General features: G+C 44.0%; 1 protein-coding gene across 7 annotated transcripts in view; it reads right to left on the bottom strand.

Moving 5' to 3' along the window:
- Nucleotides 1-12,021, bottom strand: part of PRG4 (proteoglycan 4) — a 422,062-nt gene that overhangs the window by 142,743 nt on the left and 267,298 nt on the right. For 4 of the 7 annotated variants that reach the window (XM_069641367.1, XM_069641370.1, XM_069641369.1 and 1 more), the window contains 2 exons: nt 8,234-8,395; nt 4-2,538 (listed from right to left, as the gene is read on the bottom strand). In XM_069641367.1, the coding sequence (XP_069497468.1) occupies nt 4-2,538; nt 8,234-8,395 (2,697 nt within the window). The remainder of the gene's footprint in view (nt 1-3; nt 2,539-8,233; nt 8,396-12,021) is intronic. The other 3 variants (XM_069641368.1, XM_069641372.1, XM_069641373.1) reach the window with 3 other exon arrangements.

Raw genomic sequence — 12,021 nt, 5'->3', positions numbered from 1 at the left:
TACCTTTACCTGTTTCTTCTGCTGTAGTCATCTGTGATGGGTCACTACTCGTCTCTCCAGTGGCTCTGTTTGTCAGGGCATGGTCTGTACTTGTCCTCTTGGTTGCTGGTGTTCTTATTGACTGTTGAGTGCTAGTTTCCTCTTTTGCTGTTGAACTGAGTAAACTTTCTGGATGTATGCCTACTGTCACTGGATTTGTCAGTAGATGTGCTGTACTTGTTTCCATAGGAACTAGATTCTGCAGTGAATCATCTGTCTGTGTTTCTTCAGAATCTAGATTCATGGATGGCACTGCACCAGTTCCTTGAGCCACTGTAGATTTAAAAGATTTCTCTGTGCTTTTTTCCTCATTGGTTGTAGTACCTAGTGATGGTTCTATGCCTGTGGCACCTGTGGTTGTCTGTGTTTGCTCTCTACTGGTTTCCTCAGTAGTTGTTGTCTGGAACTGCTCTGTACTTGTGAACCTAGTGCTTGTTGTTCTCCCTGGCTGGTCTATGCTGCTTCTGTCTGTAGTTGTAGTCTTTTGTGAATGCCCTGCCCTGATTTCCTCAGCAGCCGTAGTTCTCTGTGGCTGCTCAATGCTGGTTCTCTCAGTAGCCATTGTTTCCATTGTCTTTGCTTTGCTGATTTCTGATGTAAATGTAGTTATTTGTGGCTGCACGGAATGGGTTCTCTCAGTCGCCATAGTTTCAGTTGGGTGTGTGTTGCTGATTTTCGATTTAGTTGTACTTCTCTGAGTCTGCTTTATACTGGGTCGGCCAGTAGCTTCAGCATCCTTTGACTGAGCGGTGGTAATTTGCAGTGTATCTGTAGTTATTTGTGGTTGCTTTGTCCTAGTCCCCGTAGCTGTCATTGCTGTTCGTGGCTGCCCTATACTGGCTTCCTCTGTAGCTGAATTTCTTTGTGGCTGCCCTACGCTAGGTACCCCAGTACCTGTTTTTCTCTCTGTTTGTTCTACACTGGTTCCCTCAGGGCCTTTCGTAATGTGTGCGTTCCCTGTTTTGGTTGCATCAGTAGCAACAGTTCTCTGTGTTTGCTCTGCATTGGTCCTGCCAGTGGCTGTCACTCTCTCCCTCTGTCCCGTACTGGTTTCCTCTGTAGCAGTATTTCTCTGTGGATGGTCTGTACTAGTTCCATCTGCTAAAGACATTGTCTCTGGCTGCCCTGTACTCGTCCCATCGGTTGATGTATTTCTTTCTGGCTGCTCTCTGCTAGGTAACTCGGGGCCTGTTCTCTGCGGCTGCTCTGTGCTGCTTCTAACAGTGGCTGTAGTTTGCTGTGGCATCTCTGTGCTGGATCCCAAAGTAGCTGCACTTCTTTGTGGCTTTACAGTACTTGGTAAGACTGTGACTGTGAATCGCTGTGGCGTCTCTGTACCTGTTCCATGAGTAGCTGGATTTCTTTGTGGCTGTTCTATGCGGCTAACCTCAGTACCTGTTGTTTTCTGTTGTTGTTCTGTACTGGTTTCCTTTGTAGTGATCTTTCTTTCGTGCTGCTCTGTGCTGGGTCCCTCAGTATACGTTGTTTTCTGTGGCTGCTTTGTACTGATTCCATCTGTAGCTGCAGTTCTCTGTGGCTGTTTAGTGCTGGTTCCCCCAGTAACTGTTGTGCTCCGTTTCTGATCTGTATTGGTTCCCTCTGTGCCTGCAGTTCTCTGTGGTTGCCCTGTACTGCTCTCCTTGGTAACCGTAGTTCTATGTGGCTGCTCTGTACTTCCCTCAGAATCTGTGTTTTTTTGTGGCTGCCTTGTACTGGTTTCTTCAGTACCTGTAGTTCTCTGTAGCTGTTCTGTGCTGGTTTCTTCAATACCAACAGTTGTTGTCGGCGGCGGTGGCGGCGGAGTTGTACTTCTTTCTTCTGTAGGTGGAGTTTTCTCTGGCTGACCTGTACTTGGTCCCTCAGTAAGAGTAGTTTTCTGTGTTTGCACTGAACTTGTTCTGTCTGGAGCTGTGGTTCCCTGTGTCGGTTCTGCACTGTTTTCCTTGATTGATGTAGTTTTCTGTGCCTGTTCGGTGCTGGTTTTCTTAGTAGCTGCAGTACTCAGTGGCTGCTCTGTAGTAGTTGCATTAGTAGCGGATGTTCTTAGCGATTGGCTCGTGCTGGTTGCTTGGATGGCTGTACTTCTAGGGGTTGTTACTGTTTGTGATCCCTCAGTAGCTATAGTTGTGGGTGAATTCTCTGTTCTTGATTCTTTTGTAGTTGGAATTGCCTGTGAATGGTCCTCTCTTTCTTTTGGTTTTAACGTTTCATTGTCCTCTGTCCACAATTCTGTTGTAGCAGTGACTCCTTGAAAGGGCGTAGAAGCCATTGGTGACAGGGAAGAAGTATGACCCGCTACTATTGGAGATTCATCTGTGCCTGTATCTTCGACTGTTGGAATTTGTGTGACCATAGGAACTAAAGTAGGATAAGACTCGGTGTCAAAATAATCTGTTCCGCTGCCCTCTTCTGAAACCTCTTCAGTAGGAGCCTCTTTGTTGGGTGTTGGCTTTGGTGATTTCTTCTTATTTGGTGCTGGAGGTAGTGGTGTGGTTTTTCCTGTAAGAAAAACACAGTTAATGCTGACCTTTTATGATTCATTTATTTTGTTTGCATTCTTCTATCATAGGCCTTTTAACTATAAAAATAATATGAAAATATGCATGGACCATATAATGTGACAAAACCTACTTCAACATTTCAGCGCAGATTGTTATGTTTGTGGTCAGTCTTATCACTGCCGGGAACAGTGGCAGAGGTTGGCGCTGTTATTAGTACTTACCATTTTATTCTGCGCCAAACATCTCCTTTTGCCATTCACATGTACAGATACCTACTAAGATGCAAAATGCTTATTTACTCATGGAGGTATTGCACCCAGGGTTCACCCGTGATATAGGGCATATGTGCTGCCATCCCCTCTCCAAAATGGCCCCCAAAATGCCTAATAAATACATTCAGGCATCTGCAGAAACTACATTAGCATTGAGGTTGAAAAGATGTGTCAAATTTTAAATAATGCACCTTCAGAAATACGAGCCAGTCATACATTAGTGTCTGGAGGGCGTTTTAAGTTGTAACTCCTCTTGCCCAGACAATGTGCAGGCCAGCTTCTGTGTCTTCCAAACTCCAGATCTTTGTAGGCTACATCACAAGGACAGCCTGACCTTCCTCATAATGAGTCAAAATGTTTTTTGGCCAAACAACTCTTTGTAACCAGTGCCTGGCTTGCTTGAGTTTTTTTTAATTGATTGCAGGAGCCGGGCCATTTCTTTATCGCAGGCCAGCAAACATCCCACCACATTGTGGTTTGGACTGCAAGAGTTTTAGTCCTACTCCTACTTGAGTAAAAAGCGAGCCACCTCACTGACTGACCCAACAAAAGCTTGAATGTACTAAAACCTCATCCCCATAGCAACCAGTTCACATGCTAACAGCAGATCTCACTTTCTCGGCTCGGGCTGTTCCAAGGCAACATTCTGCTCTCAATGTCTTATTGAATCATACCATAATGCATTGGGCTGTGGGCGATAGGCTGTGTAGAACATGTAACTCCATATTGAATAGCAGAAGTAGTGAAAATATGTATTACGTGCAACAGTCACCAACAAATCATCTTCAATGCATCAGATAAACCAATACAAAACTGTTAGGTACCTTTTCATTTTGTATCTCCTCCACTTGTGAGTCCCCTCAAACATTTAGCTGGACTATTGGATTTTTGGTCTATTACTCTGAGTGAGTGGGAATTTTTTTCCACACTCACTCATTCTTTTACTCTTATGTTAGGGAGAATTCTCAGAAATGTGCTAATTGCTCTCTACCTTAGAGACACCCCAGCAACGTTGCTGGATTTTAGGACTTTTAATTTTTAACCTGGAGAGAGTGAGACGCATTTTTCCCACTCGCTCATGTATTTTTAGTAAAATCTTTTTATTAGTTTATCAACAAAACACAGTTCCATCACACAGGATGTAACAAGGCAGTACAATTAGGTCAATACATCAATAACATCTTATTACTACCCCATCAAACAACATCTAGAATATCAATACCAACACCCTTATATATATCAAGATATTATATTCCTATGTAAATAGCAAAAGTAATATAATGTCTATAAAACACACCAACAAACATTAAACCACACAAAGGACGACAAAACAAAGAAAAGAAAAAAAGGGCGGCCTCTCACTCCTCTCCCCCTTCTTCCCATCATCACCTTAGATACTCATTTATATAAAGCATTGAATGGTCCCCATAACGAAAGGTATTCTTCCTCTCTATCCTTAGCCTTTAATGAGATCCTTTCATACTTTGACTGACAAAATCTGCAACTCCACTAACCAGTCTTCAACAGTAGGTTTCTTCCTTGTTTTCCAGACCCCGAGAATCAGCTTGATTGCCACCAACATAGCCTTATCTATCCGGTTATTATGCTTCTTAGTGCTTATACATCTTCCCCTATGTTGAAGCAAGATTATATTTGCTGCTGATCTTTGCATGACAATACCAAAAAATCATATCAACTCTATCTACTATTTCCTCTCAGAAAGCCTGTACTCTTGAGCAGTTCCAGAGTAAATGTAAAAGAGTACCTCTGCCGCTTCCACAGCTCCAGCACAATTCACTGTCCTCAGCTTCAATTTGCGCATCTTAACAGGTGTTCAATATACTCTGCCAACTATTTTCTGTCTAATCAATCGCAGATTTAGATCTGTTCTCAAATTAGGCGTCACCCTAAGTATATCTTTCCAATCTTTATCCGAAAGGACTATATTTACATCAGCCGACCATGCACCCTTCAGTTTATCCCAAGCTGAAATATGCCCAATTTCCATGGGCATGAAATTCATGTAAGTACGCACATCATACTCCTGTCCTACCAACAGTTTACAAACCTCTAGTTTATTTCCAAGCAAGTCATTTGCCATATTCTTCCTTTGGTTAATCAATGAAATCAACTCTATATATTTACTATGTTCCCTTTTACCTAGATTGCAATTCCTTTTTCAATTCCTCAAATTGTAATAGCCGGCTACCATCCAATATATCACTTAGATTTAATATACCTTCCTTGATCCAACTCTGCCAATTCAAGCATCTATTATTGAGTTGTAGTGCCTCATTATGCAAAATAGACGCATCCCTGCGGAATCCATGTATTCTCTTATGTATTTTAATGTGATTTGAACTCTGTGTTTCTTTTGGTTGTGGAGTCTGACAAACTCCATAGGCATCATCTTTACATTGTGTCACACATCACCTTCAGTGCAATGGCACAAGAAAGTCTCTTGGATTTCCCAAAGGTTGAATACCATCTCTTGGTGAGACTACTGTTTCCAAGAGCAGTGAAGTGAAATTGACTTTACTTACATTTGTAACTTTCTAGACCCACCACACACTATCTTACCATAGGGTGCTGTAGGGGTTACTTAGTATCCCCTTTATCTAGTTTCTCATGTAACATTTTTATGTTACCCTTTCTACAATTAATGGCTGGTGGCAGTGGTTTAATTTTAACTACCATTGGGAGTTTTTTTTACTGCAGGCTGCGTTAGCAGCCTTGGTAAAGCACCAATCGGTGCCCATTTTGTCAAAATGGCCCTGGTCTTCTTTTTTTGCCATTTTCTGATGGAAAGGTCCTTCGTGAGAGTTACTCTGCGCGCCAAACCAGGTTTGATCCCTTTGTTCGTTTTGTCTTAGGTGGGATTCACAAGTGAAGCCCGCCTCTGGCTCCATCCAGAGTGTCTGGCAGGAACAGGAAGTGAGGGAGGTGCCCGAAACACCCTGTGCTTAGTATCCTAGGAGACAGGAATGCACTCTTAGGTGATTGCCCGGCTGGCTGTCCGGCAAGGACAGCCACCCTGCTGGGTGACTGACAGCTCGGCTGGAATGAATGGGAGAAACCTGCATAAAAGGCAAGGCTTTATGGCTTGGAAGGCAAAGTCAACCACTGGACGAAGGAATCCAAAGAAGAACTTGAAGGGGACGCCTGCTGCAACTCCTGGACCGTTGGTTTGCCTGGTGAAGCCCTGCTGCTGTGCTAAAAATCCGAATTTGTTTCGACTAGAAAAGCCCTGTAAGGATGACTTCTCCCCTTGAGTTGGTGGGACCAATCAACCCCAAAGTGAACTCATCTGGACATCCTCTCGGAGCTGGCTGTACTTCTTTGCTGCTGCAGGATCCGAAGTGTCAGGTAGAGGAACAACAGATTGGAGTGAATCGCTTTTAAGTTGGACCCGAGCTGCTGGAATATCCACCGGACTCCTAGTAAGCAGGACTGACCAAGCCTGATCCACTGCAACAGAGTGCTGAACCCCAGATGCGAGGAAACTCCAGAGTGGTATCCGAGAGTCTGTGGTGGTGCTATTTGCTGAGACTTGAGGAGCTGAAACCGCAAAGTGCCACTGAATAGATGTTGTCCTTTTCTGTTGTTGACCATCCTGTTGTGTTGCAGGAGTCCCCAGAAGTCCTCCCTCTTGTCCCCACGACTAAGACACAGGAACAGCAGGCTCTGCAGACCACACAGGAACAGAAGCCAGTGGAACCATTTCTTCTAACCTAAGGTACTATTCAGTCTCAGAGAACATACCTCTGGTGTAGCCTTACTTGATCTCAGTTGAGTCTTGTCTTGGTTGCTTTCGTAGAGTTGCTAACAAGCTTCTTTACATCACAAGCCTAATCACCTTGTGGCCCTACATTGATTTTTCTTTCTACAAAGATTTCTAAAACATTGCGCAAGACATTTACCTACCTGTAAGCAGTGCTTCAGCTCGCCTAGACTTTTGCCCAATTGACTTTGGCAAAATCAACCTTGACAGTAGTGATCATTCCAACAGCCTTCTTGCCAGCCAATCTCTTGCAGGTCCCTTAAAAGAATCCTCCTCTCCAACACTCTACTCCATACCCCCACCCCCCAGCCAGTAAGCCCACATATTCATCACTGTCCATTCTGTGCCCCCCTCACCCCAATCCAAACATCACTATCCAGATTCCACAGCTCTTGTTGATTATTTGAAATCTATCATTGGAGCACTCCTCCCCACTTATATGTACCCTTTTCCTCTACAACCCCCAGCCCAAGCTTAGATCTTCTTCAATATACTGTTTAAATGCATGCACACCTGTCCCTGAAAATGGGGAGTCATGCACGTTCAAGCACATATCAGCCTACAAGCTATCTCCTCTAGCTCCTAACTCAGCTTCTGGTCAGGCCAAGTCCTCCCACCTCAATGCCCTGCCCCCTCTCAGCCTCCATTCCCCAATGGCTCTTAATCCTCCACCCTCTAAATCCTGCTTCCTTTCACAGCACTCAGACAAGTCCTGCTTTTAGCATCCCTGTGCCCTAAAAAAGGCTACATTCTGAGCCCCCCTGCCCACCATCCTAGCACTTCATATTTTTCTCTCCCTCCTCTAACTTTTCCTGTGTCTAATATCTGCAAACCCCTCAACAACTCCAGAGAGCTCTCAAAATCCCCTGCTTAACCCATACTGCACCCCCTCTGTCTCAATTTCCACTATCAGTAAACCCCTCTCTGCGTTCTCACTTCATCCACCCTTGTCTACTTAATTACTATCCTCGGGCACTTACGCCCAGCTATAAAAGGACAATGTTTTAATCCTACCACTAAGAAAATACTTGCAGGCTCCACTATCCACCCCAAGAAATATCTGTCTCCTGGCACCCTTTCATATCCAAACTCCTAGAAAGGCTAGCCTTGAGTAAGTTACACACTCCACAAATAACCTCTGCAACCTCCTCCAGGCAGGTTTTTGCAGGCTCCGCCTTACCAAGATTACTGCCACCCACGTTTCCGTGCCCCTGCCCACCACAAGCACCTGTCTTCTATTCTTGTCCCCCATAGATCACTTTGCTGCCTTTGGCATGGCCCATCCCAACAGCCTTTTGCTGACCATTGCCTGGCAAAGCACAGTCCTCATCCACCTCCCACCGGTAAGATGGCCCGACTCTGTGACCTGGGGTGGTTTACTCTGTCCTGTCACTACCTGCATTCCATGGTTATCTGCGTGTCATAAAATGCTCGTATGATCCTTGTAAGCTACATTGCCTGCAGTATGTTACCTAAAAGGGTGTGGAACAAATGTCTGCCCTTGAGTGAGCTTAAAACCGGCTAAAAAACGGGATCCTTATCACCACAAGATATCCTGTTGCCAACTCTGCGATTGCCAAATAGTGTATTTCTGCTCTCCTGGGTCCTGCCGCTCAGTTCTCTACTGGTTCTTGGCATACCTGGCTTGGCGTCCTTGGGTTTTTCTGTCGTGTTTGTCCTCTTCTTCTTCTTCCCTGAAATCTTCGATACACGCCTTGATGATGCTTTACTGCTCTGATGGGATGAGGAGGCGGAAGACGAGGAGGACTGCGTCATGGATTCATTTTCGCTTTCCAGCACCTCTGCAAGTTAAAGAAAAGGCTTTGTTGGAAGTGGAGGACACTTTGACCCTTTACGGCATGCAGAGACAGCAAGCAAGTTGCCTGCAGGACATATTGATCGAGGGGCTGTCCCTTCAGACAGGCATGTTTATGATCTGCTACACAGTTTGTTAAAACCTTCTTCTACTCCTCGAGTTGGGTCAAACGTGACACAATCTCAGCTATTTACTTACCTCTCTGTCACAGGGGGCTGTCTGTTGAAGGATAGGTTTGGGACTTGAGTTGCCCAGTGATGGAAGCTGAAGTGTGTAAACAAAGCGGGGGACTTTGTTCGTGTACTTTGCCAAAGGCCATGATATGTGGGTGAGGAATATGAGGTTAGGACTTATTAGTTGGCATCAAAGGGGGATTAAAACTGCTCGTATTTCCAAAGGGAATGACATTAATTCTGGTGGATGCAATGCAGGGAAAGAGGACCAAATGAGCAAGATACATGTGCTGCACTGCATGGCCACTGTGCAAAGGAAGTCAAATGCCCCGTCTAATAGTCGCTTTTCCTTGTCCAAGCTTCATTCCAGCCACAGTTTGGTCAGTCCCTACTCACATGTATTCTTTCCAGTTTAACAAGGAATGTACAGCTTACCTGTACTCCGATTGTTGGCACTTTGCCTGTCTTTGCATCCCAAACTGTAACCCTTTGCAAATATCATTAATCATTTTGTATTTTTTTGTATTGTGTATATAGTTATAACACTTAACACACATATATAACACAGACTTTGCACAAATATATCGAAAGGTGCAGAGAATTAAACAAAACAATCCATTTATTTACATAATAGAAATTCCAATTACACAAAGAAAGGAAAGAATAAACAAAAACGTAGAGTCAGCAATCGTACATGGTATAAAAAACACGTATTGAATTAATCTAAATTCAGAATAACAAAGTATGACACAAGATTAGGCACAGATTTTAGATTTCCACTTTTTCAAATATGCCTACCAAATAGACAGCACACAAGAAAATATCTAGGTAGCCATATCAGCCCAACCCAAAGGATGGAATATCATAGATCTGATAGCAGTTTGACTTGCTCTTCAAATTTCATCAGGCACTTATTAACACTTTTCCAAACCTGTGTAATGGCAATTGTTAGGCCACAGCGGCTACAGCCCGACAGACACCTCAGCCATAATAGTTCACTAGTGATGCATGACAATTCTTAATCCATTCAGTGTTCGTTTTCTGCACAATTGTCTTTCCAGGGCACATTCTGAATGACACCTCGAATGTGTCAATTTTACAGTGAGACTTGTAACATTTGCACTTATGTGCAAGTAGATCTCCTCTGAGCACGAAAACCAGCCGGGATTGACTTTAAGCCTTCTTTTTTTCCGCTTTGCAGTGCAAAAATGCGTTAGTGGCACTTTTGCTTTTATGGATGGCAGGCAGCATTTACAGCGGATTCCTATGTAATCTGCCTGCCTTGTACATGTGTAGAAGAGCACACTGGCGTATAGCCAAGTGGTTTTTGGAGGCGGAGGGAAAACCAAACTTTCATTCTGTGCCCCGCTCCCCCTCCCCCTTCACCTCTAAAGGTCATGAACTTGCCCTGAGGTATTAACAAGAAAAGTGTCAAGACAGGCGGAAAACCTTTACGGCTGCCTTTGGCACTCTTTTTTGTTCTTCTGGGGAAATGGAGAATGAGCCCCCTTATATGTTACTCATTCCCCCCTGTATCCTCGTTTCTCTCTGTTATGTACCATACATTCTCTGAACTCTTTCCTGCTATTTGCTGGCCTACAAAACCTCAAAGTAAAATAACATTAAATAATTCTACATGTTTAGGTAGATCTTATATTGCCCCTGTGCCAAGATGACTCCTTTTGTAGAAAGGAAATACTTGGCAAATGAGCATCAAACCTAGAAAATGGCCGCCCTTAAGCCAGTTGTGGCGTTTCAACCAACACACCACTTGGCAATCGGGGAGATGTGGTTTATTTGTCCTCAAAAGTATGTGCCTACTCCCAGAATCTAAAACACTGCTGGCTAAAAAGCCAGGAGTGGTTCAAGGTGTCACGTGACAGGGTCATCTGGCCAGCCATCAGCAATATGAAATGCTGTGGTTTTTGATAAGTAGTTCTGATACCATCGTTTGAAAGAAATTGAACACCGATTGCTACCATGGGGTTGTTCACTTTTTTTTTGTTTTTTTAGAAAAGCGTTTGTGCACTAAAACACATGTGCTTTTGTATTCTTGTAACTTGGCCTGCTTCTTTAGCATAAGGTGATGCAGGGGCTCACCTTTCAGGGGAAATCAAATTCCCACTCCTGGAGAATCCTTTGATTTATTTTCCAAACTCTTCTGCAGTTGTGTTTGTATGGCGCGCACATTCTGCGTCCTTCTCCCATCCCCGCTTCTTTTAAACTGTGGCTTTCCTTGTCCACCTTCCCCCTGCCCCTTTCATGATAACACCTGTCTCCTCCCTTCTCATCTCCCTCTCTACCACTAAGGTACATTCATGTTTGCCACTCAGGGTTCGTATTGCCACAAAGGTATTTCTCTGGTGGGTAACCCATCTGTAATTGTTGACGTGGCATGATAACAATGAGAGCGCATGGCCTGTCCATTAATGTCAGATATTTCACTGTTTTATTACACAATTCACCAATGTATGCAACGTTTACGCTTGTTCCCTTCTGCCGAGCTAAAGCGGGCTGTAGATATAAAGTGCCAATCACTGCACACAAAATTGCTCAACAAATCTGAGCTCAAGGTCTCAGGAGGATAACTCCTGGGCAACGGGCTCGCCTTGCGAGCAAGACGACGCGAAGCAACACAGGTTCGATCCCCGGGTCCGGCTTAGAAACGTTTGGGTATCAAGCACGTTATAAATAACCAATGCTATCATACCAATTGTCTATGGGCCTCTGCAATTTCTCCATTGCTCGTCTGATGAGAATGTACTGGTTTAGTGTTTAAAAAAAATAAAAATATTCCTTGAATTCAGTCGAGGGTGCAGCCAGCAATTTAAGAACATCAGTGTTACCCCAGTACCACATGGTTTTTCATAAGTATTTACTAATTATTGTGTGCAGCTCCTGGCTAAATGTTTGCATCCTATTCAAGATGGGCCCTGAAACAGAGCATAGGACATGCATAGATTTCTCTGTTTCTGTTACTCTCTTTGCAGCATTATAGGCCTGAAAGTATATTTATTATGCCACAATGTCAAAACACCTAATTGTGTAAAGGAAATACTTAGCAAGTGACAATCAAAGTTGCAAATTGGCTGACCTGGAGCCATCTCTGGCTTTGCAGCCCACCGTACTTTTCATTCTAGGTCTTGCGGTTCAGTTGTCCTCATTATAAGTATTTTGCACCTTCACTAAGTTAATGCACTTACTGCACCGTTCTTTGTGCACCCAAAGTCATACCTTTGAATATCGTCTGTGTCTTTAAGATACAGTGAATGAGACTAGCTTGAAAAATAGTAACACGTATGCAATCCACCTCCCCGAAATCCCAATATGTGGTGGAAGAACCATGTGTGCGCGTAGGCAGATGTTGGGCGGCATTGGGCTACTTTGCGGTTGCTTTAATATGTGTCTTAGCATCTAGGCGTGCATCTAAATGCATTGG

Source organism: Ambystoma mexicanum, chromosome 1q (genome assembly GCF_040938575.1).
Source record: "Ambystoma mexicanum isolate Mex_15411 chromosome 1q, UKY_AmexF1_1, whole genome shotgun sequence".
In the NCBI taxonomy this organism is placed as follows: Eukaryota; Metazoa; Chordata; class Amphibia; order Caudata; family Ambystomatidae; genus Ambystoma; species Ambystoma mexicanum.
This window is presented reverse-complemented; position numbering and strand designations above follow the sequence as displayed.